The 22954-nt window shown below is 42.3% G+C and overlaps 2 protein-coding genes across 2 annotated transcripts in view; both read right to left on the bottom strand.

Moving 5' to 3' along the window:
• Positions 1-11782, bottom strand: part of LOC134460292 (protein TANC1-like) — a 39154-nt gene extending 27372 nt beyond the window's left edge. Inside the window, exons 1-3 of the mRNA XM_063212738.1 lie at positions 11770-11782; positions 6560-6672; positions 5708-5855 (exon numbers count right to left, since the gene is read on the bottom strand). Of these exons, the coding sequence (XP_063068808.1) occupies positions 5708-5855; positions 6560-6672; positions 11770-11782 (274 nt within the window). The remainder of the gene's footprint in view (positions 1-5707; positions 5856-6559; positions 6673-11769) is intronic.
• A 1834-nt stretch (positions 11783-13616) lies between these two features.
• pkp4 (plakophilin 4) overlaps positions 13617-22954 on the bottom strand; it is a 33715-nt gene continuing 24377 nt past the window's right edge. Inside the window, exons 13-21 of the mRNA XM_063212737.1 lie at positions 21685-21876; positions 19387-19560; positions 18647-18797; positions 17588-17780; positions 16820-16904; positions 16475-16592; positions 15688-15819; positions 14747-14820; positions 13617-13865 (exon numbers count right to left, since the gene is read on the bottom strand). Coding sequence (XP_063068807.1) covers positions 13617-13865; positions 14747-14820; positions 15688-15819; positions 16475-16592; positions 16820-16904; positions 17588-17780; positions 18647-18797; positions 19387-19560; positions 21685-21876 — 1368 coding nt within the window. The remainder of the gene's footprint in view (positions 13866-14746; positions 14821-15687; positions 15820-16474; positions 16593-16819; positions 16905-17587; positions 17781-18646; positions 18798-19386; positions 19561-21684; positions 21877-22954) is intronic.

Raw genomic sequence — 22954 nt, 5'->3', positions numbered from 1 at the left:
TATAACAATATGTGGCAAAATTCATTTTATGCTTAATGCAAGTGTTTACTTTTCATGTGAGTTTCAAATAAAAATTTTGCCATTTTAAGGGACATGAACATGTTTACATTAATTTGAATATTTGGGGTAGGGGTCGCAAGTTAGGTTTAGGTTCTAAAGGGGGTCCCAGCACACAAAAAAAATGGGAACTGCTGATATAGGAAAGCTGTTTGTGTAGGCAGCCCAGCTTTACTCTGTCTTAAATCTCTCACAAAAGTTGGCACTATTTCTCCTCAACTTGCCCTTACAGTATATCTACAAGCCCCCTCTAGGCAAGGCAAGGCAAGGCAAGTTTATTTATATAGCGCATTTCATACACAGGTGCAACTCAATGTGCTTCACAAAGTTAACAAATGTAAATGAAAGGAAAACAGGGAAATGAATTAGAGTAAAAAAAAACATTTAAAACATTAAGATAAAACATAAGGTAAAAATAATAATAAAATAAAACATAAATAAACATAAAACCTTGAAAAACAATTCTTATTTTACTAATTTACTTCTCTTATTTTACCGTCTTTTCATTCAATAATTTAAGAAAGCATCTGAGAACAGCTTTGTCTTGAGTCTAGATTTAAAGCTATCAATAGTGGGTGCATTTTTTACGTCATCTGGAAGCTGGTTCCAAAGCTTTGAAGCATAGAAGCTAAAGGCTGCCTCTCCACATTTTGTTTTGACTTTTGGAATCACCAGCAAATTCCTCTCCGTTGACCTTAGTGACCTGGCCGGTGCATACAGCTGAAACATATCCAGTAGATATGTGGGTCCCATTCCATTTAATGATTTAAATACAAGTAGCATTGCCTTAAAATCAATTCTGTAGCTTACTGGGAGCCAATGCAGCGATCTTAAAATTGGAGTAATGTGGTCAAACTTCCTTGTCTTTGTAAGAACCCTTGCAGCTGCATTTTGTACCAGTTGAAGCTGTTTAATGGTCTTATTTGGGAGGCCAGTAAACAGACTGTTACAGTAATCGACTTTACTAGAAATGAAGGCATGTATTAGCTTCTCCAGATCATGTTTAGACATCAGGCCCCTAAATTTAGAGACGTTTTTTATGTGATAGAATGCAGACTTAGTAATAGCTTTCATGTGACTGTTGAAATTTAGGTCACTGTCAATGAGGACCCCAAGATTTTTAACTGTTTCCCTTGGTTTCAGTCCCTTCGTTTCAAGGATAGTAGCAATCTTTTGTCTCTCCTCTCTTTTCCCAAATATAATTACTTCAGTTTTTTCTGTGTTCAGCTGGAGGAAATTGTGAGACATCCATTTGTTAATTTGGTCCATGCAATGATAGAGTGATTCAAGGGGGGTGTAGTCATTGGGGGACATAGATAAGTAGAGCTGGGTATCATCCGCATAGCTATGGTAATTTATGGAGTTATTCTCGATAATGTGTCCCAGTGGCAACATATACAGATTGAACAGTAGTGGTCCCAGAATGGAGCCCTGGGGGACCCCACAATCCAGAGACATTGGTGATGAAGTATGTCTTCCAATGGCGACAAAAAAACTTCTTTGTTGTAAGTACGATTTTAACCAGTCGATCACTATGCCCGTAAAACCAACCCAGTGTTCCAGTCTATGTAGTAGTATAGAATGATTAACTGTATCGAAAGCAGCACTCAAATCAAGAAGTACCAAGACGAATGATTTGCCAGCATCAGAATTCAATCTTATGTCATTCATAACTTTGATAAGAGCTGTTTCAGTGCTGTGGTAGGCACGGAAACCAGATTGAAACTTATCAAAATAGCTATTAGACATTAAAAAGGCAGTTAATTGGTTAAAAACAATTTTCTCTATTATTTTACCCATAAATGGTAGATTGGATATGGGCCTATAGTTGTTTAGTACCAGTGCATCCAGGTTGTTCTTTTTCAGTAAGGGTTTCACAACTGCTTCTTTCAGACAGCCTGGGAATATGCCTGTTTGTAGTGAGGTGTTGATGATCTGAAGTACATCTGGTGATATTAGGTGTAAGATGGATTTGAAGAAGGCTGTTGGTAGAATATCTAAGTCAGATGTAGAGGAGCTAAGACTTTGTACCGTTCTATTAAGAATGTCCACATCAACTAAATTAAAATTTCTCATGAGGTTAGGATTTAACTTCACCGTAACAAGTTGGTCCGAATCTTGGGTCGGTTGCACATGTGTGAGTATGTTTGTACGTATTTTTTCAATCTTACCTTTGAAAAAGGATGCAAACTCATTGCATTTGCTGACTGAGAGGAACTCAGAGGGCATTTGATTTGGGGGCCTTGCTAGCTTTTCCACAGTGCCAAACAGGACGCGTGCATTATTAATATTTCTGTTAATTATGTCAGAGAAAAAAGATTGTCTAGCTTTAGAAATTTCTTGGTTGTATTTCGAGAGTGTGTGTTTATAGATTTGGTAGTGGACTTCAAGTTTGGATTTACGCCACTGTCTTTCAGCCCTCCTGCATTCTTGCTTTAGCAATATAACTGTGGGATTCATTCTCCAAGGGGCTTTTTTATGTCCCACTGTTCTGTTTTTTTCGGGGGCAATAACATCCATAATATGGGTCATCCTTGCATTAAAATTAACCATGAGATCATCTGCATTCTCTGAAGTTTGACTTTGGATCTCTGAAAGTGCTTGCTGAAAGAGTGAGGCTGTCTCACAGTTGATTATACGTTTTTTGACTGTAACAGATTCCCTTTGAACATGAGGGTACATAGAAACATCAGAAAAAATGCAGTAATGGTCAGAAAAGCCATAGTCTTTGACACTAGCACAAGCATTGAGGCCTTTTGTTATTATTAGGTCTAGAGTGTGACCTTGGTTGTGTGTTGGTCCTGTTACATGCTGTGTAAGGCTAAAAATGTCAATAAGACTTAAAAAATCCTTAGCATAGACATTCTCTAAGTCGTTTTACGTGAAAATTGAAGTCGCCTGTTATAAAAAGGCTATCATTAGTCCACACAAACATTCGACAACAGCTCGCCAAATTCCTCTAAGAAGAGTGGTGCAGAAAGTCTTGGAGGTCTGTAGATAGTTAATAACAGTATGTCGGAAGAACAGTTTTAGAACTGCAGCTAAGTATTCAAAAGATGAAAATTCACCTAGTGCTGTCTTTTGACATTGAAACAGTGCCTTGAAAATAATTGCTATCCCCCCTCCCTGTTTATTCTGCCTTTCTGTACTAATGAAATGAAAGTGAGGCGGGGTTGCTTCTATAAGTGTGATAGAACTAGTGGATTTTTCCAGCCATGTTTCAGTTAAAAATAAAAAATCAAGGTTGTGGGTACAGATAAACTCATTGACAATAAAAGGCTTGTTCCTTAGAGACCTGGCATTCTGTAAAGCTAATTTAACATTGAGCATTGGAGGCATTGCCACTGTGGTATTTTGAGTGAGTTTTTTTGGGACAGCACTGAGGTATTCCATGTTTGCCTTCTTGGGGTAATGTATAGGCCTAGGCCTACGTGTCCTGAAGAGGCTTTGCTTGGTTGTTAGAACTGGAATAAGATTGTCCACGGGTCCCCTTATCTGCTTATTTTCAAAACCGCTGTTACTATGTGGGTAGGGACCCAGTTGATATCAGACTGTGCTTTCAACAAGGTCATCATCACTGATACTATTGTACTCCAGAGCACAGACAGGTGGTGGTGGGGCTCTGCCTTTTTTGGGTGCAGTCGTGGATGGAAGTATTCTTTCGGATTTTGGGGTATAATGAGGTTGACCTTGAGAAATATCCGCATAGGAGGCTTGGTAGGAATGTCTGGGGGTAGAAAAGGTAGATCTGGCAAAGGGGAGTAGTCTCGCCATAGTTGCTGGAAATCTCAGTCTGGGAGATGGAGATGATGTTTCGTCGTTCCGGGAAGGTTGTGATTCCATTGGTGATTGCATTTTGCCGCCGTTGCCAGGGCTTGATGCTGGTGGCTGCGTTTCGCCCCATCTGGGGGGTGAGTTTGGTTTTGAGGAAACCACATTTCCTATTTCCTGTGTTGACAGTCGCTTTTTGGCAGACCTGGGAGGTGGAATTGGTGATGCCGATGGCACTTTGCCAGTCCGACAAGGAGGTGAACACTTGATCTCCGGCGAGCGGTTTTGCTGCCAGTTTCTGTGACAGGTCTTCCAGCTGTTCCGAAAGCTGGTTCAGTTTGTGGCGAGTTCTGTGTGTTGGTGGGTCAGTCATGTCGTTTCTTTCCACATGAGCAGCTACGTCATCTGTGTGTGTGCTTTCGCCAGTCTGTGGCTCAGTTTGCACACTGGCAGGGACAGAGGGCTTGTTGAAATGCCCATGTGTCTGAGTGGATACAGATACAGGTCGCTTATCAGCGCCCAAGGTCTCAATGCTGTAAACAAACTGGTCTGTCAACACTTTGGCGCCGGTCCAACTCAGTTCTGCACTGTTTTTTTTTAATAGTACAGAGCGTTTCCAGAAACGGTTCGAAATTGTCAACAAAGCTGATACAGTTGGATCTGCATGTCCTTGACAGCCATGTGTTTAAAGAATTTAATCTGGAGAACGCAAAATCGCGATAGCAGGGTGCTGGTATTGGCCCGCTGATAAAGGATGGAATTTTCAGATCTTTTAGAGTTGAAAATAAGTCATTAAAATCCTTTCTGACAATTATTTGATCGTTTGCCCCACAGTGAACAACAAGGCGATCAATAGATCTGTGATCAGACACCAATTGTGGGATACTATCCTTGGTCTCACGTACGGATGCATGGGGCAGACAGGACACTTTAAAAGTTCCATTTCCGATATTTTTCACACTCAGATCACCAACAACAAGTGTTGTAGGAGAGGCAGGCAGCTGCCGTCTAACTTTGTTCTTGTTATTCCAATGCGGTGTACGTTCAGTTTTTATTCTGGGAGAAACTGGTTCCACTTGTTCAAGGCACTCAAATCGATTTTGAAGTTTTATGGGCTGCCCTGAAAAAGTTGGTCTGGCAGCAGCAGACCGCACTGGTGTTGAAGTTAGTATTTTATCTCTGTTTTTGGGTCGAGCCCCTTTGCTTTCCCAATAGTGAGTAGGCCTACTCACATTTTGCTTTGCGAAGCTTTTGCCAGGTGTTTCGTCCAGCGTCACAAATGTCACATCAGCCGGTCGTTGGTCTGCTTTTGCATTTGCGGCACCTGTTTCAGGACTTCCTTCAGTCTTTGATAGGCGATCACCCAGTAAGGATTCCAGGGCAGAAATCCGTTGTTCCAGCAGTATCCATTTTTTGGACTGTCGTTGTCGCATTTTGTTATTGTTTCAGCTCAGCAATTGTTTTGACTTCTAGGTTCTCTTGTGAAAAACACTAATGTATGTATGAATAAAATCCTCTGTTGTTCTTCTCTAAACTTGTTAAAAACTGTGTATAACTGATGGCAAATAAAATCCAAGATATAGTGTGAAAAGAAAGTAAAGAAATTGAAGTTAGGCAGGAGCAAAGCAGAAAAGCGACCTACTCGCTTGAGTAGGAGGAGACAGTAGCTGTCACATGCGGTAGGTTTTTCCACTCCTAGTGCTATAAGCAAACCAATATCATTTATTTTAACACCTACACTACTGGCATATTGTTAAAGGACAATAAACCACAGTTGAAATGTAGGCCTTCATTAACGTCCCTGGCAGCCTGCCTCTATTTCTCATGTACCTACATTGCACATCAAGACGTACATAGTAATGGAGGGTGGTGAGCTCACCACTGCTGCCGCTGTCCCCACTCCCTTGTGGGGAGGTGCCCGGAGCCGTCTGGCCCAAAGAGCAGGGGCTCTTTGTAGTGCGGGAAGATGCTGTGCTGCTTTTCAGAGTTAGGCATGGACTCCTGACCCTCTGAATGGTTACTGTGGACTATAGCATGAAATTAGAGCGACAAGCAAAGATATGCATACCGCATAGGGTAAATGGTTTACGCAAAAGTCATACTGAAAAGCAACAACAACAACAAAAAAACAGCAAGAAAGAGAGAAAAACACTTACATTAACATCATATATACAGTACAGTGAGAGTAATAAGTGTTTGATCCCTTGCTGATTTGCATACTCATGATCAGTCTACGTTTGTATATTGTAATGGTTGGTAGGTGTATTCTAACATGAGGAGAGGATATCCTGTACTGCATGTGTGTTTGCAACATGGCATCGTGCAACTGTGTTTAAATGCGCTACCATACGACTTTGAATGTTAACTCGTGCTCTACAACGCCCTGTGACAGCTGAGGGTTAGGGGTGGTTTTAGTCTCAATTCCACCATCTTCACCACCATTAGCAAAAATAAAGCAGCAGAAATGTTTTACTGACAGGTTAGGGTTAGGGATGGTTTGGTCAGGGCACAGCTGAGCATCTTCGCGTTTAACAACAGAAATTCGCCACAGGCAAAATTCACCACAAAGGCAGGAAAACTTGCCTCACACGAGCCTCGTCACATGACAAACGACCTAACATTCAAACATTCACAACACGGAATGCACTAGCGTGAAATACAAACGCCTTTGCATGATGCCATTCTGTGTTTGAGTGCATGCATGTACGGTAGTTGTATTGTGTGTGTCTACCCTCTGGGGGCTCCGGTCCTCCATGGGAGGTGGTGGTGAGCAACGGATGAGCTCTCCCAGCAGAAAATTCAGACGTGTCATCAGCTGATGGGCGACCAGGTGAGATGAGGGATCTGAGTTAGAGAGAAAAACCAGAGAGAATGAGGTGAGGCAAGGCCATTTTATCTGTATTGTGCATTTCATCCACTGTAAGAGTTTAATGTATAGTATCTTAAAATATCAGAGAAACCGAAAAAAGAGGGGTATGACATGTGTAGTGACATTGCATTGTAAACGTTGACAGAGATCCTGTGTACGGTTTCTCCCGCTCAATACGAAATGACCGTAGGCCTACGACTCTTAAAGGGGTATGCCACTATTTTGGGGCTTAATACAGTTAAAATTGTTGGCTGGTGTTTATAAAGGTGGTTAAGTGTCTTATTTTTCATGTTAAGCGTTGTCTTGATTTAAGACAAGTTAAAAGAGGGAGTATATAGCTGAGCTAGTGAAAGTCAATGGATCACTGTAGCATGCTACACGGATGCATTGACTTTCACTAGCTTAGCGACATGCTCCCTCTTTTAACTTGTCTTAGAGCGAGACAACGGCTTACATGAAAAATAAGACACTTTACCAGCTTTATAAACCCTGGCCAACGATTGTAACTGTATTAAGCCCCAAAATAGTGGCATACCCCTTTAATGGAATGGTGTTTGTTTACGCCTGATATACTATCACTTGGAGGGCCGAATCAGCCAATCACAATCAACAGATATTGGCACCGGTGTGCGGGGTTGTATTGAAAACAGTGGAATCAAACTTTGGCAGTGCTCTGCTGCACTGTTTCGGAGCCGTGTGCGGAGGCCTTTAGATCCTTTGCTGGGAGGACTAATCACCATCACCAGCATCCACCTCTGACAATCCCAGTCCCTCCTCCCCTACGCTGCCCCCCAAGAACTGGCTGCTTCTCACTCCAGGATGTAGGCTACTGTATAAACATGAGTAGAGCTCCAAATCAGCTTTTTTTGATCACCAGCCAAAATGGCTTGTATTGTATGGCTTGTATTGTATGGCTAATATTACTATCCAAACACACTCAGTAATGGATCAAAGTGGCTAGTTAGTTGGTCTTTTCTACCAGCTGAAATTTCTCCAGCATTTGGCCGGTTGGCTGGTCTTAATGTAGAGCCCTGGATACATAACCAGAGCTATTAGCAGAACGAGGACATCCATATTGGGCAGTTTCCAGAGCCTCTCTCTCTCTCTCTCTCTCTCTCTCTCTCTCTCTCTCTCTCTCTCTCTCTCTCTCTCTCTCTTCTCCTCTCTCTCTCTCTCTCTCTCTCTCTCTCTCTCTCTCTCTCTCTCTCTCTCTCTCACACACACACACACACACACACACACACACTCAAAAGCAGGGCAGAGTCTTGGTAAGTAGGTCTACATACAGGACAGTCTTGTGAGGATGGGCACTTGAGTATATTTATGGGAATGGAGGGATGAGTACTGACTATGCTTGGTAACAATTTGTGCAGTGTGTTTATCTGTACAATAAACTTAAAATGTCACACATGGCCATACCCACACAAAAAAACATCTTACTGTAAGCTTATTTTACATACTATGCACATAGCACACTGAATTAGAGTGTGTGTGCGCGCACACCCACACACTCACACCCACACCCACACAGACACAGACACAGACACAGACACAGACACACAGACACACAGACACAGACACAGACACAGACACAGACACACACACACACACACACACACACACACACACACACACACACACACACACACACACACACACACACACACACACAGCTCAAATAACTCTTCACAGAAGCATGCATGCACATGAAGATAACGATGCAACGAATTCCACACACATAGAAAGAGGCAGACTCACCACTGAGGTACTGTTTCTCAGTGCAGTTGTTGCAGCGTCTCTGGAAATCCAAGGACTGAGTCTGATCATCCACATCCTTGTGCTTCGTAAGTGACCCTGAGATAACACACCAAGAGGCAGAGTGGTGTGTGTGTGTGTGTGAGAGAGAGAGAGAGAGAGAGAGAGAGAGAGAGAGAGAGAGAGAGAGAGAGAGAGAGAGACACAGAGAGAGAGAGAGAGAGAGAGAGAGAGAGAGAGAGAGGGAGAGAGAGAGAGAGAGAGAGGGAGGGGCTGAGATGATAGGAGGAAAGAGTGTACCGTCGGGAGAAGAACGTGTGAGCAGGGTCGCTGACAGCTTTGGCTGGGCCAAGGACAAAGTTGTCTGAAAGGGCCCCCCAACCCAATACATACAACGCAATGAGGAACCAATCATGGGCCCCCTCTGGGCCCTGGACAATTGTCCCCTTTGCACCCCTCCTGTCGGCACCCCTGCATGTGAGTAATGACGAGAGAGAGGTAAATCCAGAGTAACAAGAAGATGAAGCGAGAGACAAAAATAAAAAATACAGGACAAAAACACATTTAAAAAGGAGGGATTTTTGTGGAATAAACCTGTCCAGAGTTGAGGAGTATGATTTTGATCATCTAGTGTGGTTGGAATTGCTCTCTGATGTCTTTTGACAAACACAAACACACCCCACTTTCTATTTTTGCCTACTGCAGTGTCCTAATTTCCACAGCAACTTTTCAGAATTGCAAACTAAAGTGTGCAGATGTTTATATCAAAAGAGAAACTATGAAACGATCCACTTTTCTCAATCACTTTGGTGCATTTCTCAAATCTCTCTCGCAATTTGCAAAAGCATTTCTCAAAACAGTTTGAGCAAAACAGCATGGATTACCTGCAAAAGTGTTTTGCTCAAACCCCTTTTTCGTATCTTCGTGTCAATGAACGTGTCAGTGCCATCAGAATGTTTATTCCATCGTGTGTTATATTGTATGGATATGAAGAATAATTAATCAAATTGATTAGTCATGCTGTCAATTGAATAGTGCCCTTCAGAGAGTCTTTCCGATGTTACAGTAAATGTGGTTTAGGTTTGATGCCAAATGTTGTGAATTAGACTTTGTGTGAGACTGACTGATCATAAAAGATTGGACTAGATAAATATATATAGTATGACAAACTTATTGACAGGCATTGTCATTACAAGGTCTACGTGAAAAAAAAAAATCCAGTTAGTTGCAATACCTACTCTGGCCACCATCCTACATAGTGCACCTTTTAGGCCATTTTGCTAACAAACTCTTCAAATATAGAACATGGAAGCAAAATAAATTTGAGAGAGCTGGTTACAGTATTTAGCAGGATAATGACTAAATGCCATTTCACCTGGCCTAGATTTTACCTTAGGCACAACTAGTAAAGGAGACTCTGAAGACCTACATATTTTAGGATAATATTGCTCTAGCATATCTACAATATGTTTAGGGCCTAGGCCATTCAATAACTTGTAGACTATCAGAATAGTCTTAAACTCTATTCTAAATCTCACTGTTAGCCAGTTTAATGACCCAAGTACTGGAGTGATATGATCTCTTCTTTGTTTCAGTTAGAATTCTAGCAGCAGCATTTTGGATAAGGTGCACCTGACTTTTGGGGTAGACCTATAAGGAGTTTATTGCAACAGTCAACTCTACGGGTCATAAAAGCATTGATTCATTTCTCCATATCCAGTTTAGATACAAAATCTTTAATCTTAGCTATGTTTCGGTGCCAAAAAGCTGATTTACATAGATATGAGCATTGAAAGTGAGATACTGTCCAACATCACATCATGGTTTTTGACACAAGACTTAGTTTTCAGTGATTTGGATTTTAAGTAAGCACAGAGTCACTGTCTTCCATCCTCAAAAAAAAGTTTTTGGTTTAAGAAAACAATTAAATCGAAATGCCAGTGTGCTAGAAAAACAAGTTTAATCCAACATATTCACTTGGACATTGTGATAACAGTTGTGATAACAGTTTTCCCTTTTCACATTCAGTCATAATTTTTCTTCATAAGTTTTCTTTTTGTATATTATTTCTTTACTTTATCTTTGTGACATGTTCAACACATCTCTTCATCAGACATTTCATTTCATTTATATGTAGATATATTTATCAACAGTTAATGACAATTGTACAAGACTTTAACCTCTTCTCATACACACAGCCATGCAAACCCCCAATTCCTCCCCCCCTCAACCAGCAGCAAACACACACACACACATACAGTCACTCACTCCTACAACCACCCAAACGCACGCACACACGCACGCACACACAGTCTGAAACGGGTCATTACAGTTTAGTGACACAACATGAGAACACATTACTTCATACATAATATATGTATTACTCTTTTTATAGAATAGACTTCCAGATATTTTCTCCAGATATTTTTTTGGGCTAACATACGTTCTCTATATTATACACACCCACACACGTAAAGTGGACATACACACACTAACACACACACACACTCTTTCTCTCTCTTTCTAAGATAACGTGACAAAGGGCACACGCAAATAAAAAAGATAATATATAAAAAGATAATATATTATATACTGTATCTCTCTCTCTCTCTCTTTGGCTCACATTCAGTCTCTGCACCAGAAATTTTGACAAATTGACATTTTACTTGATTAAGAACCCACACATATAGAACCCAATTACACACACACACACACACACACACACACACACACACACACACACACACACACACACACACACACACACACACACACACACACACACACACACACACACACACACACACACACACACACACACACACACACACACCTCTATAACTCACAAAGACAACCAGGTACAAAGACAACATGACATCTTTTTTCTGTCTCTGTCTTGCTCTCTCTCAGACCGCAAAGTTGTCTATGGAGTTATCATTGAATTGGGAAACCAGAGCACAACTGATTTCATGCTAGTGATCTGTCACGCGGTTTGGTGAAATCAATAGGATCGATCGTACACCGGGCCGGATTAATGCACAGGCTAGATATGGCTGTAGGGGCCTAGGGGCCCCAAACCTGCCAAGGAGCCCCTGATTGGAAAAATAGTCAAGTTTTAAATGTTGTTAATAGTCCCCTCCACAGTTGACAGACATACCGGTATTGTCCTTCATGCCTGGCTCAGTATTATAACGCTGCTGTTGTTGTTGTTGTTGTTGTTGTTGTTATAATGTTGATGTAATTTTGTGGCAAAATTACCACAACCTGTAGCCTGGAGGCCCCGGATCATCTTAACCCGGCCCAGAATGTACACATACCTGTGTTCCACATTGATCAGCTACAACCGCTTTGTGATTCAGAAAGCTAAATTAAACATTTCAATGAGTGAATGAAGAGAATTCAGGGAATGCTTCAGCAACTTTTGTGACTTGCTCAATTTGATCGCTTTTGGTCTGAATACAGACTATTTGTCTTACTGACAAACATCATGCACATCTGCGAACGTACACAAACACACACGCGCGTGCACACGCACACATACCCACCCACACATACACGCACGCGTACGCGTACGCGCACACACACACACACGCGTGCACGTGCACACGCACACATACCCACCCACACATACACGCACACGCACACGCACACGCACACGCACACACACACACATGCTTGCACACACACAAAACAGAGTAAGGTTGTACAATATTCAAAATGGAATTTGAGAAAATTTCGTGAATTTTCAGAGGTTGCTAACATGGTGTATATTAGTAATAGTAATTCAAAGTGATTATAGCTGGGATTTCATAAAGGCATACTTGTACAAGAAGAGTATTTATGTTTAAAATAGTGTCTAAATTATCTGACCATGTATGGGCATAGGCAGTATTGTATGGAATTTGTGTACACATTATATTGTAAATTGTATTTTTAACACAATTTTTATTACTCTCCAAGGCTTCTACTAATATAATTCAGACTAATATAAATTTGTAATAACTTTTATGTTTTGGGAATGTGTTGTGTTCATTATTAAAGGAATGTGCTTTAAGTCAGTGCATGTACTGTATCTATCTGATTTTCCAAGTGGAAGAAATAATGTAAAAGTATCACATTCCCAATGACACAGTATGCAACTTTAATACATTCCCACTTATATGTGATTGTAATAGAGCTTGAAAGTGATGTTATATCCTCCGATTTCATGGGACCTCACAGCGTTTTTAGCGGGAAAAAATAGCCTGTATCCAATGGCCGTATTCAAATTATGTTTTGATCCCCTTTTAAAAATAAATTATATTTATTTTATATTTTATATTAAATATTATATTTAAATATAAATATAATATTTATTTCATATTTTATATTATATTTAGGGGCTTTTACGCCTTTATTTGGCAGGACAGTCAAAGATGGTGACAGGGAGCAAATGGGACAGAGAGACAGGGGAGGATCGGGAAATGACCCCAGCCGGACTCGAACCGGGGTCACGGTCGGTGGGCATGCAAGCGCAAATGTGGGGGGCTTATTGCGCTGCCCCACAGCACCCCCCGTTTTGATCCCCTTTGAATTGTGCCACAGGCCTCACATATGTTGTCTCTGTTTTTTTGTTTGTTTTTTTTTGTACCAAACGGCAAACGATTTAGCAGGGTGTGTTTTTTTCCATTTTTTCATGCAGACAGCCTTGAAACAAAACATGCTTTTGCATGAATAATCTAAATTTAGTTCCTAAAACAGCATATTTGTAATCCAGCGCATATAATGACTGGAATCAGAGGATATTTACACGCTACCATGCTGTTAGATGGTTGGCTACGGTCCCGTAAACGCAGAACTAAGTCACTTCCTCTTTCAAGCTCTATATGTGTACATTCCCACGTATATGTGATTGTAATACATTTCTCTAAAGAATTTGACTTGCAATTCCAGTTAATAAGCCATTAAACATCACGTGGGGTGGAGACATCTAAAATGAATTAATTCAAAGAATTGAATTAAATAATTAATTTCTGAATTTTGTACCTCCATGACAAACACACACACACACACACACACACACACACACACACACACACACACACACACACACACACACACACACACACACACACACACACACACACACACACACACACACACACACACTCTCTCTACCCCCTTACTACACCCATGAGTCAGGTGAGGAGGGGTACTGCTGGGCCCGGTAGGAAGGCCGGCGTGCAGAGGAATAGAAGTCCACGTAGTTGGTGACAGGCTTGTGCTGTGAGGAGGGCTGTGTGGCGTAGGCGCTCAAGTGAAGTGGAGGCTCGTCCAGGTAGGGGTCGTCGAAGCCCTGAGGAGAGGACAGGTAAACCCTGTAGGAGTCGTAGGGGTCGGGCCCCGAGTCATCGCCATAGAAGACCTGCGAGTGCTGGAGGAGAGGGGCAGGAGAAGGGGAAAAATGACATGCATGGTTGTAATGGCTATCTTCCTGAATTTAAATACACACATGCAGGCATGGACTGACACACACACACACACACACACACACACACACACACACACACACACACACACACACACACACACACACACACACACACACACACACACACACACACACACACACACAAGCACACACGCACGCACACACACACACACACACACACACACACACACACACACACGGTAGGGAAAGTCGGCATTACCAAAATGTTCTCCTGTGATCTTAAAAACCTAATTGGGGCATATCCAGTAGCTAGCTGCTTCCCATGTTTTTAAAACAAGACAAAAATAAAAATTTTAAAGCTTACTGGGAGCAAGTGCATAGACCTTAAAATTGGATTAAATATGGTCTGTCCTTTTTACTCTTGTACTGTAAGATATGTCTTCTTTTTACTTTTGTACTGTAAGATATGTCTTCTAAATGGCCTTTCAGGGAAGTATTTTAGGTCTTAAAGGCCTGTGAAAATGCAATTGAACCCAACAAGAACCTCACATTTATAAATGCTTTAGGGGATAAAATACAGATGTAGTGATCTTATCACTTTCATGTGACAGTTGAAGCTCACGGACAATGACAACTGTATACTGTACACACACACACACACACACACACACACACACACACACACACACACACACACACACACACACACACACACACACACACACACACACACACACACACACACACACACACACACACACACACACAACAAATGTTACCCACATGTAAACACAACAACACAATGGAATAATACATTCAAATGAATACATGATTTCCCCACAAAAAGGTATTGAATGTCTCACCTGAGATCTTCTTGCCTCCTCTCTTGTAGGCGAAGAGTAAGACCTTATGAAATAGGGAGATGTCTTCCTCGACCCTGAAACATCACACACACACAGACACAGACAGACAGACAGACAGACAGACAGACAGACAGACAGACAGACAGACAGACAGACAGACAGACACAGACACACACACACACACACACACACACACACACACACACACACACACACACACACACACACACACACACACAAACACACAATCCTGAGTTACTGTCTGAATTGAATGATTAATAACTGACTCTGCATGGAAGCCACAGAGTTTGTTAGATAGGAAGAACAGGTAGGCTATATACAATTATTTCTTTTGCAAGATGGCCATCCCAAATGTGCGACACACTCACTTCAAGGCCATGGTCGAAACAGAAAAAAATCACTGTCCTTGCAGTTGACTTACTGGACATGGAGTTATCTGTCATTCCTCCTTTGGTAGTTGTCTGAAATTGTGGGCGTGACAGGGATATTTGAGACCAACATCAGATGCTGACTTACTGGTTTGCTACCCCGTTGAACATTATATCAATTGTCCTCTAGCTCAGTGATTCTCAAACTGTGGGCCCTGAAGGTATTCCAAGTGGGCCTTGAATCATTTTCTAAAAATCAAAATAATATACATGTGTGTGTAGCTGTATTTATTTGAGTTGTGTTGTTTATTGCACCCCAGGTGGGCCCCAGACAGTCGTGAACATTTCAAGTGGCCCCCAGGTTTGCTGCTCTTGTTCATTTCAGAGATCTGTATTGTATGAATGGAGCCGTGCCATCCACGGCAGATCAAATTTCCCCAAATTGTACCATCTCTGAGATTTGAGAAAAATGTAATAAAAAAAGCGGGCAAATCTGTTTAAAACACATGGGCCTACAGGCCAAAGGCAAAAGTATATATGTACTGTGTATACCTCTTTGCTGGCTCCTTGGCAGGGAGTCGTCTCCATAGTAGTTGTGGAGTTGCATAGAAGACTGAGCCCTCTGCTGGCTGAGACGCTGGCCTCTTATGCCCAGCATGGCCGGAGACGACGTGGCACTCCCGCCTAGATATTGTTGTCAAGAGAACAGAGGAATATATTGTCAAGATTTATCGAATGGTATGACTTAGTGCAACACTATTTACATAGCTCTTGATGGTACACATGCTCAGTGTGCCTCAGTCATAAAGGAGGATGGGGGAGAGCACTGGTTAATTACTGCCTCCCACCAACCTGGCGGGTCAGGAATTGAACCGACAAACTTTGGGCTGCAAGTCTGAAGCCCTGACCATTTACCCATGACTGCCCTTTTTTATATATTTATATTTTTGTTGTTTTTTCTAAAGTCTATTAGCTTGCAAATACTCAGGCCCACGCCCAGGGACTTTTGGTGATGTATCCCACGACCACCTGGCCGCAGATACAAAAGCATGCGCACCCACACCAGCTGACAGTTTCTTCCCTTAAGCCATTAGGATGCTTGACTGCCATGAATCGCCATAGACAAGAACCACTCCTCCTTCACTCTATATTTTTAAGCCTGCCTTTTCTATGGCAGACTTTTTCTACATTTTATAGATTAAATTCTTCATTTTTTGCTTTTTGGGACACTTCTTTGAGTAAAAAAATAATAAGTTTAATTGCTTATGAATTCTTGAATTCCTGAGTATATAGCAATGAATATCTTGAATCTTGTATGTATCCAAGCTGCTGTACAGACCTGTCTGCAGTACAGGAGACATTTGCAGGGTGCTGGTAGGCAGTGTAGGCTGCGAGCGGTACCGATCTCGTTCTAGTGTGGACACGGGTGTTATGAAATGAGTCTGGTTCCAGCCATCCTGAGAGGCAAAACAACAGAGAGACGGCTAAGTCAAAAGACAAAGTCCCATCATCAAAACTTGATGACCGATGGGCCTACTCCTGATAACTCTTGCGTAGAGACAAAGAGTAGTAGGTATAATACAAACTCTTGAGTGGCTAGAGATTTACCAAAACAAAGACATCTTCCCCAATAATAACTTCAGAGCTGTAAGTTATCAAAGAGTTTGTGAAACATTTTTGTCACCTTTTTATAAATGGAGCGCAGATCTCTGTACTGCCAAAGAGTGTTTAACACCTGTGCAGCGGCCTTCACCACCTTCATGGAGTACCTGAAAAGAAAGAAAGAAAGAAAGAAAGAAAGAAAGAAAGAAAGAAAGAAAGAAAGAAAGAAAGAAAGAAAGAAAGAAAGAAAGAAAGAAAGAAAGAAAGAAAGAAAGAAAGAAAAAAAGAACTTTAGACAGATTCGGTGTGGCAAATTGTAGCCCTTTTTCAATGTCTTACTGTTGCCTGACTTCATGTGTTTACTGAAAGCCTTTTTGTTGTCAACAAAATGGTGGCTGGGTGTTGTTCCTTCCTTTCCTCTCTCACATCTTAGTTAGGCTAATCCCATTGATCTCAGTATTCCATTTTTACAAAATTGCATGCCATTAAACAAGTTACAGCAGAACAAAATAAGCAGGAAAAGTGCAATTATATCACTGTAGGTATCAGCTAGACTAATGTTCCAAAATGTAAAACAAATATGCAGTAATATAGGATATATAATATGTTTTGCAGTCATCAGCAGTGATGGGCAAAATGAATCCATCAGCTACAATGCAATGCATTACATATTCCAAATGACCCTGTTTTACCTGTCCAATTCAACTAGGTGATGATTCAACCAGCAAATCATCTGGCTAAATTGGATGAGTAAAACCAGGTCATTTGAAATATGTGGCACTGGGTTATAACTAATGAATCCATTTTGCTCCTCACTGGTCATCAGTGCTACACTGCCCCAGTTCAGCACCTCTCTCCGCGGCCCCGGCTGATGGTGACTAGCTTGTCGATTCCTCCCGTCTGTGCCAGCGCTCGGGCGTTCTCCATGTTGCGGCTGGTGACCTCATGCAGGGCGCAGCACACTGCTGCCACCGTCTCATCTGACAGCAGCGATGGCCCGTTACCAGGGAGACGGGTCACCAGGTCTCTCATGGCGTACTTCCCTGAGGTATACACACAGAAATGCATACCGTAGTATGGTAGTTTCTCTCAACTATGAGCACAGAAGACTATGAAGAACTCTAAATGAAGAGTACCAAAATGATTTGAACATACATTTTTTTTACTTTTGCATTTTATTATTTGCAATGATTGTTCGGACGTCCTTTCATTTACTACAGTATGTGTGAATTCTTGCCGTACTGTATATAAAATGCATTTTGCATTCCAATGCAATGCAAAGCCCAATACAAAAATGTAAATTTCCAAAAATGTTTCAAAATGGAAGTCATTTTGCAAAAAAGCTCAATGCATACTATAATGCTTATATGTATCCACTTTCATAACACAAACATGAACTCACAGAAAGGAAAGGCAGTTTCTCTCAACTATGAGGACTGAAGACTGTGCAGGACTAAAATGCCAGTCTACAGTATTGTGTCCACCTTATCATCCACATGAGCACTGCATTGGCGCTCTCACTGGGTTTTCGATTGCAGCGGAATCATTAGACTTCAATGACCATTATCTGGAACTAGCCATGGATCTAGCAGCCTTGAAATTCTGTGAGAGCTAAGAATGATATGAAATTATATGAAATGAGCCGACCTTGGATGCATTATCAAAAGCACTCAAAGAGCGCATCTCCACCCTGTGGTGGACAGAAACACACAAGTACCGTGAACATAAAAACAAACGAACGCACACACTAACTCGGACGATCACATAACCTCCTTGGCGAAGGTTAGCCTGGGAACTCCCATACTGGCTTTAGTTCTACACAATCGTTTCGTCCTGAAAGACACAACCTAATCTCACTTGTGATTAGGTCTGGTGTTAACCAGGCAAGGCGAAGGTAATCATGACTAACCAATTAGCTCCTTGTTGCGGTTGTCAAGGGCCATATTGCGAAGGGCTGTAGCGACAGAACAGACCACGCGGTCGTTGTCCATCCTCAGCAGCTCCACTAGAATGGGAAGGCCCTTCTCCTTACGCACCGCCGCACGGATATATGCTGCAAACTAGGAGGGTAGGAAGGAAGGGGAGAGAGAGAGAGAGAGAGAGAGAGAGAGAGAGAGAGAGAGAGAGAGAGAGAGAGAGAGAGAGAGAGAGAGAGAGAGAGAGAGAGAGAGTCAGATGAATATAGATGGCAAACTAAGCAGGTAGGAAGGAAGGAGAGTGAGTGAGTGAGTGAGTGAGTGAGTGAGTGAGTGAGTGAGTGAGTGAGTGAGAGAGAGAGAGAGAGAGAGAGAGAGAGAGAGAGAGAGAGAGAGAGAGAGAGAGAGAGAGAGAGAGAGAGAGAGAGAGAGAGCCAGCGAAAGAGATGGGAAATACACAAAAATTATAATGCAACAATGCACAGGATAAAAAAGAAAGCATGGAAAAGAAACAGACAGAGGAAGGAGACATGAAACATTAAAGAGCTACAATACGAAAGTTAGCCACAGAATGAAAGTGTGTGTGTATGTGTGTGTGTGTGTGTGTGTGTGTGTGTGTGTGTGTGTGTATGTGTGTAGTATATGTGTGCATGCTTGCGTGCGTACGTGCGTGCGTGTGTGTGTGTGCGTGTACGTGCGAGTCGGCCTGATGATTTACCGTTGTATCGTTTACCTTCCAGGTCCCAGCTGACAGGTTCTGCAGTGAGCCGGCGGCTCCCTCCAAGGTGGCAGGGTTTGAACTCTCCGCCAGCAGGGTCAGGTAAGGCTTCACCACCGAGGGGTGCCACAGCATCTCAGCTCCCTTCAGGCTCCCAGAGAAGCCCGGGACAGGACCCACGCCATCCCACTGTTGGACAGCCAAGATAGATAGATAGAAGTGTCATGGTGTGACATGACAGTAGCATAACAGTGCTGCAACACAGTCATGGATGTGTCATTAATATTTCATAACTGTTGTCATCAAGTGACATTTGGTTATGGTAAAGACAGCCCAAGCTATGTCAACTTTTCATGACCATAAAGCGTTTACAAGATACAAGATACAAGATATTTTATTTGTCATGTGTATATGAAACATATATATAGCAGGATGGAATTGGCATTGCGTAATAAGAGTGATTGACGGCTCTTGATTGACAGTAAGGGGCGGGCATAAGTCTATTTATCCAGGTAGACACTTGTTTCCTGTCTCGCTTCCGTTTCCATTGGGACCTGTTGTTTTGGTGTGAGGTTGGGCTGTGTTGGCCACCGAGAGGCCGCGGATGAACTGCGAAGAGCGGCGTTACTCACCTGCACTTGTGATCGTTTGAAGCGCACTGTAACCTACGTGGCGCTTAGGAGCCAGGAGCTGGCTGATAGGCCAGTTAGCCTGCTCGAGGTAATTGGTGTGGCGTGGCGATCCTTGGAAACGCTGTGCCGGTGACTCGCTTGTTTTAAGCTTTCATCGGCGGCCCCTCCGGCAAGAACCAGCCAGTGTGGTGCGCCTACATGTTCTTCGGCTGCTGTTTCGCTGGATAATTTGGTTAGAATCTCTGTTGCGCCCCTCCTTCACCTGCTGCTTGTCTGTGCTTTGCTCTGCTGGGGTTGGGGAAGTACCCCGCTTGCTGGCCACGCTTACCCCTTTGCCCTGCTTATGTTTGTCTGAGGGTGCGCAGTTTCGGGACCCTTGCCTGCTATTCGCCAAGTTATTATTTCTTTTCATTTGATTTACTTTTGCATGTTTTGTTATTTTGCTTCTGCATGTTTATTTTGGTTTCCTTTATTTTGTTTGCTGCATGCTCCCATTTTGCTTGCCCTGCTCCCGCATGCCTGTGTGCTCTGCTGCTTGCTTTAACCATTTGTGTGCCGGTAGCTATAGCTATCCCTGTTGCTAAGGGTTATATGTGTGCAGTGCCTATTTTGTTTATTTATCCTTCTTTTCATTTCATTTACTGTGTGCATTATATGTGTGTTTAATTTACTTTATTTTGCATTTACTTTATTTTGCATTTATTGTATTTATTTTGGGTTTAAGGTGGGATCAGGGAACTCTTGGTAACTGCTACCTCCCTCAGCAGTTTGGGTAGTGCTTAGGGTGTGTGAGTGTGTATGTGTGTGTGAGTGTATGTGTGTGAAGGAGAGAGTCCTTACTTGTATTCCCTTTTTGGTCTAGTGGAACCCATTGAGTGTAGTACGTCGGCAGCCTGGTGGTGAGAGGAACCCCTTGTGTGCGCACACAGTGAAAGATAAGTAGTACTACAGATCCTTATAGGTTTAGTGATCTCAGTGGTGCCCCAGGCTGCACGACCAGGTTCATTCCTTTCTCTCTCTCTCTCGCTCTCTCTCTCTCTCTCTCTCTCTCTCTCTCTCTCTCTCTCTCTCTCTCTCTGTGTGTCTCTCTCTCTCTCTCTCTCTCTCTCTCTCTCTCTCTCTCTCTCTCTCTCTCTCTCTCTCTCTCTCTCTCTCGGGGGCCCCTCCCCCGCTACTGTGTACTGTGCCCGATCGGGCTTTTTGCGACCTTGCACATTGTTTTAATATTTTTGTCTTGCACATTTGTACAACAATAAAAGAGAATTATATTTGGGATCCCGTCTCTGTCCTGTGTATTTCGAACTTGTGCTAATTTAAGGTTTAGATCTTTCCTGGAGGTAAAATTGCCCTGCCTCTAGGTGGCGTAGTCGCTACAAACTCCTCCCCCTGCTACATATATATACAATGAAAAGCTTCCCTGCTCTGGGAGTCCCAAAAAAGGTTAAAAAGAATGTTAGAAAGGCAAAAAAAATATATATATTTAAAAAGTTGAAAGCTGCATTTTTTGTAAAAAAACAAAAACAAAAAAAAAGACATTTATGACATTGACATCATGTTTATGACTCGTCCATGACTGTCATGACACTGCTTTGACACTTTTATGTCATGCGTATGACGCGTCAAGTAAAGTGCAACCAATAAAAGGTAAATATCAATGTGATTTGATTTGATTCTCTTCCACCTGCTCGTCTTGCCAGCTCTTCCTCTTCTTCTTGCGTCGGAGGCCCCAGCAGCTGTAGTCCGCCTGCTTGCTGGGGGAGTCGCAGCCCAGCAGAGCGTCCAGCTCCTGGAGGCCCATCAGCCGCGACGGGGTCATCTCCAGCTCCAGGCGGTAGGACAGGTTCCTCAGGGTGCACACGCAGTTCTCCACCACCTAGGAGAAGAGCACAGATAGAAACTATAGAATACTGTACAATCCTATGCAGCACACTATCACAACTAAGAAGTTGACTCAAAGTGCTTTCAAATACACACACGCACACACGCACGCACACACACACACACACACACACACACACACACACACACACACACACACACACACACACACACACACACACACACACACACACACACACACACACACACACACACACACACACACACACACACACCACCACCACCGCCACCACACACAGTAATAACACACACAGACCAACAAAAAAAATACTCTGGATGTGGTCGTAACATAGCCTAAAATTTCATAAGATCATCAAAATACAAACGTGAAAGAATTCGTTTACTGGTTTGCTGGTTTACTTGCCTGCTTCTGAGTTAGTGGCATACACTATACAAGACACAATGAATGAGTTACCCGAACTCCACACTGAACAAGAGGGCACAGTTGACTATTTTGTTTAATTGTCCTGTTCTGTGTTGTGTGGATTTGGACACATGTCTGGCAAATAAACAGAATTGAATTGAAATTGAATTGAAATGTAAGGTATAACTGCTGTTTTAAAATGCAATCTCTCAAATGTTACATTAAGTCTAATAATTTGCAACATTTGTCATCAAACCTAAACCATATTTGATATCAGGAACTAAAGACCCTCCAGAGTGCACTACTCAATTGATAACATGAGTAATAATCAAATTGACAAGCTTAACCATATTCAATGACATTATGACTGAGTATTTTGATGGCACTGACCCATTCATTGACACAAAAACTTGCTCTTGAGAGATGAGCTAAGGATTTTCAGCAAGAGACTTTTGCAGGCAATCCACGCTGCTTGACTGTTAGTTCAAACTGTTTTCAGAATGCACTTGATCTTTTGCCAATTCCAGAAATGCATCGAAGTGATCGAGAACAACTATAAGAAGATGCAGTGAGCAACTTAAACCACCAGAGGGAAACATGCTCCCAGAAATGGCTGCTATTGCTGAGAAACTGTCATCTGGCCGGAATGACGCACGCACACACACGCATGCACGCACAAACACACAAA

This window comes from Engraulis encrasicolus, chromosome 12, assembly GCF_034702125.1.
Source record: "Engraulis encrasicolus isolate BLACKSEA-1 chromosome 12, IST_EnEncr_1.0, whole genome shotgun sequence".
Classification (NCBI taxonomy): domain Eukaryota; kingdom Metazoa; phylum Chordata; class Actinopteri; order Clupeiformes; family Engraulidae; genus Engraulis; species Engraulis encrasicolus.
The sequence above is the reverse complement of the archived record's forward strand: the minus strand, read 5'-3'. Positions and strand labels throughout refer to the sequence as shown.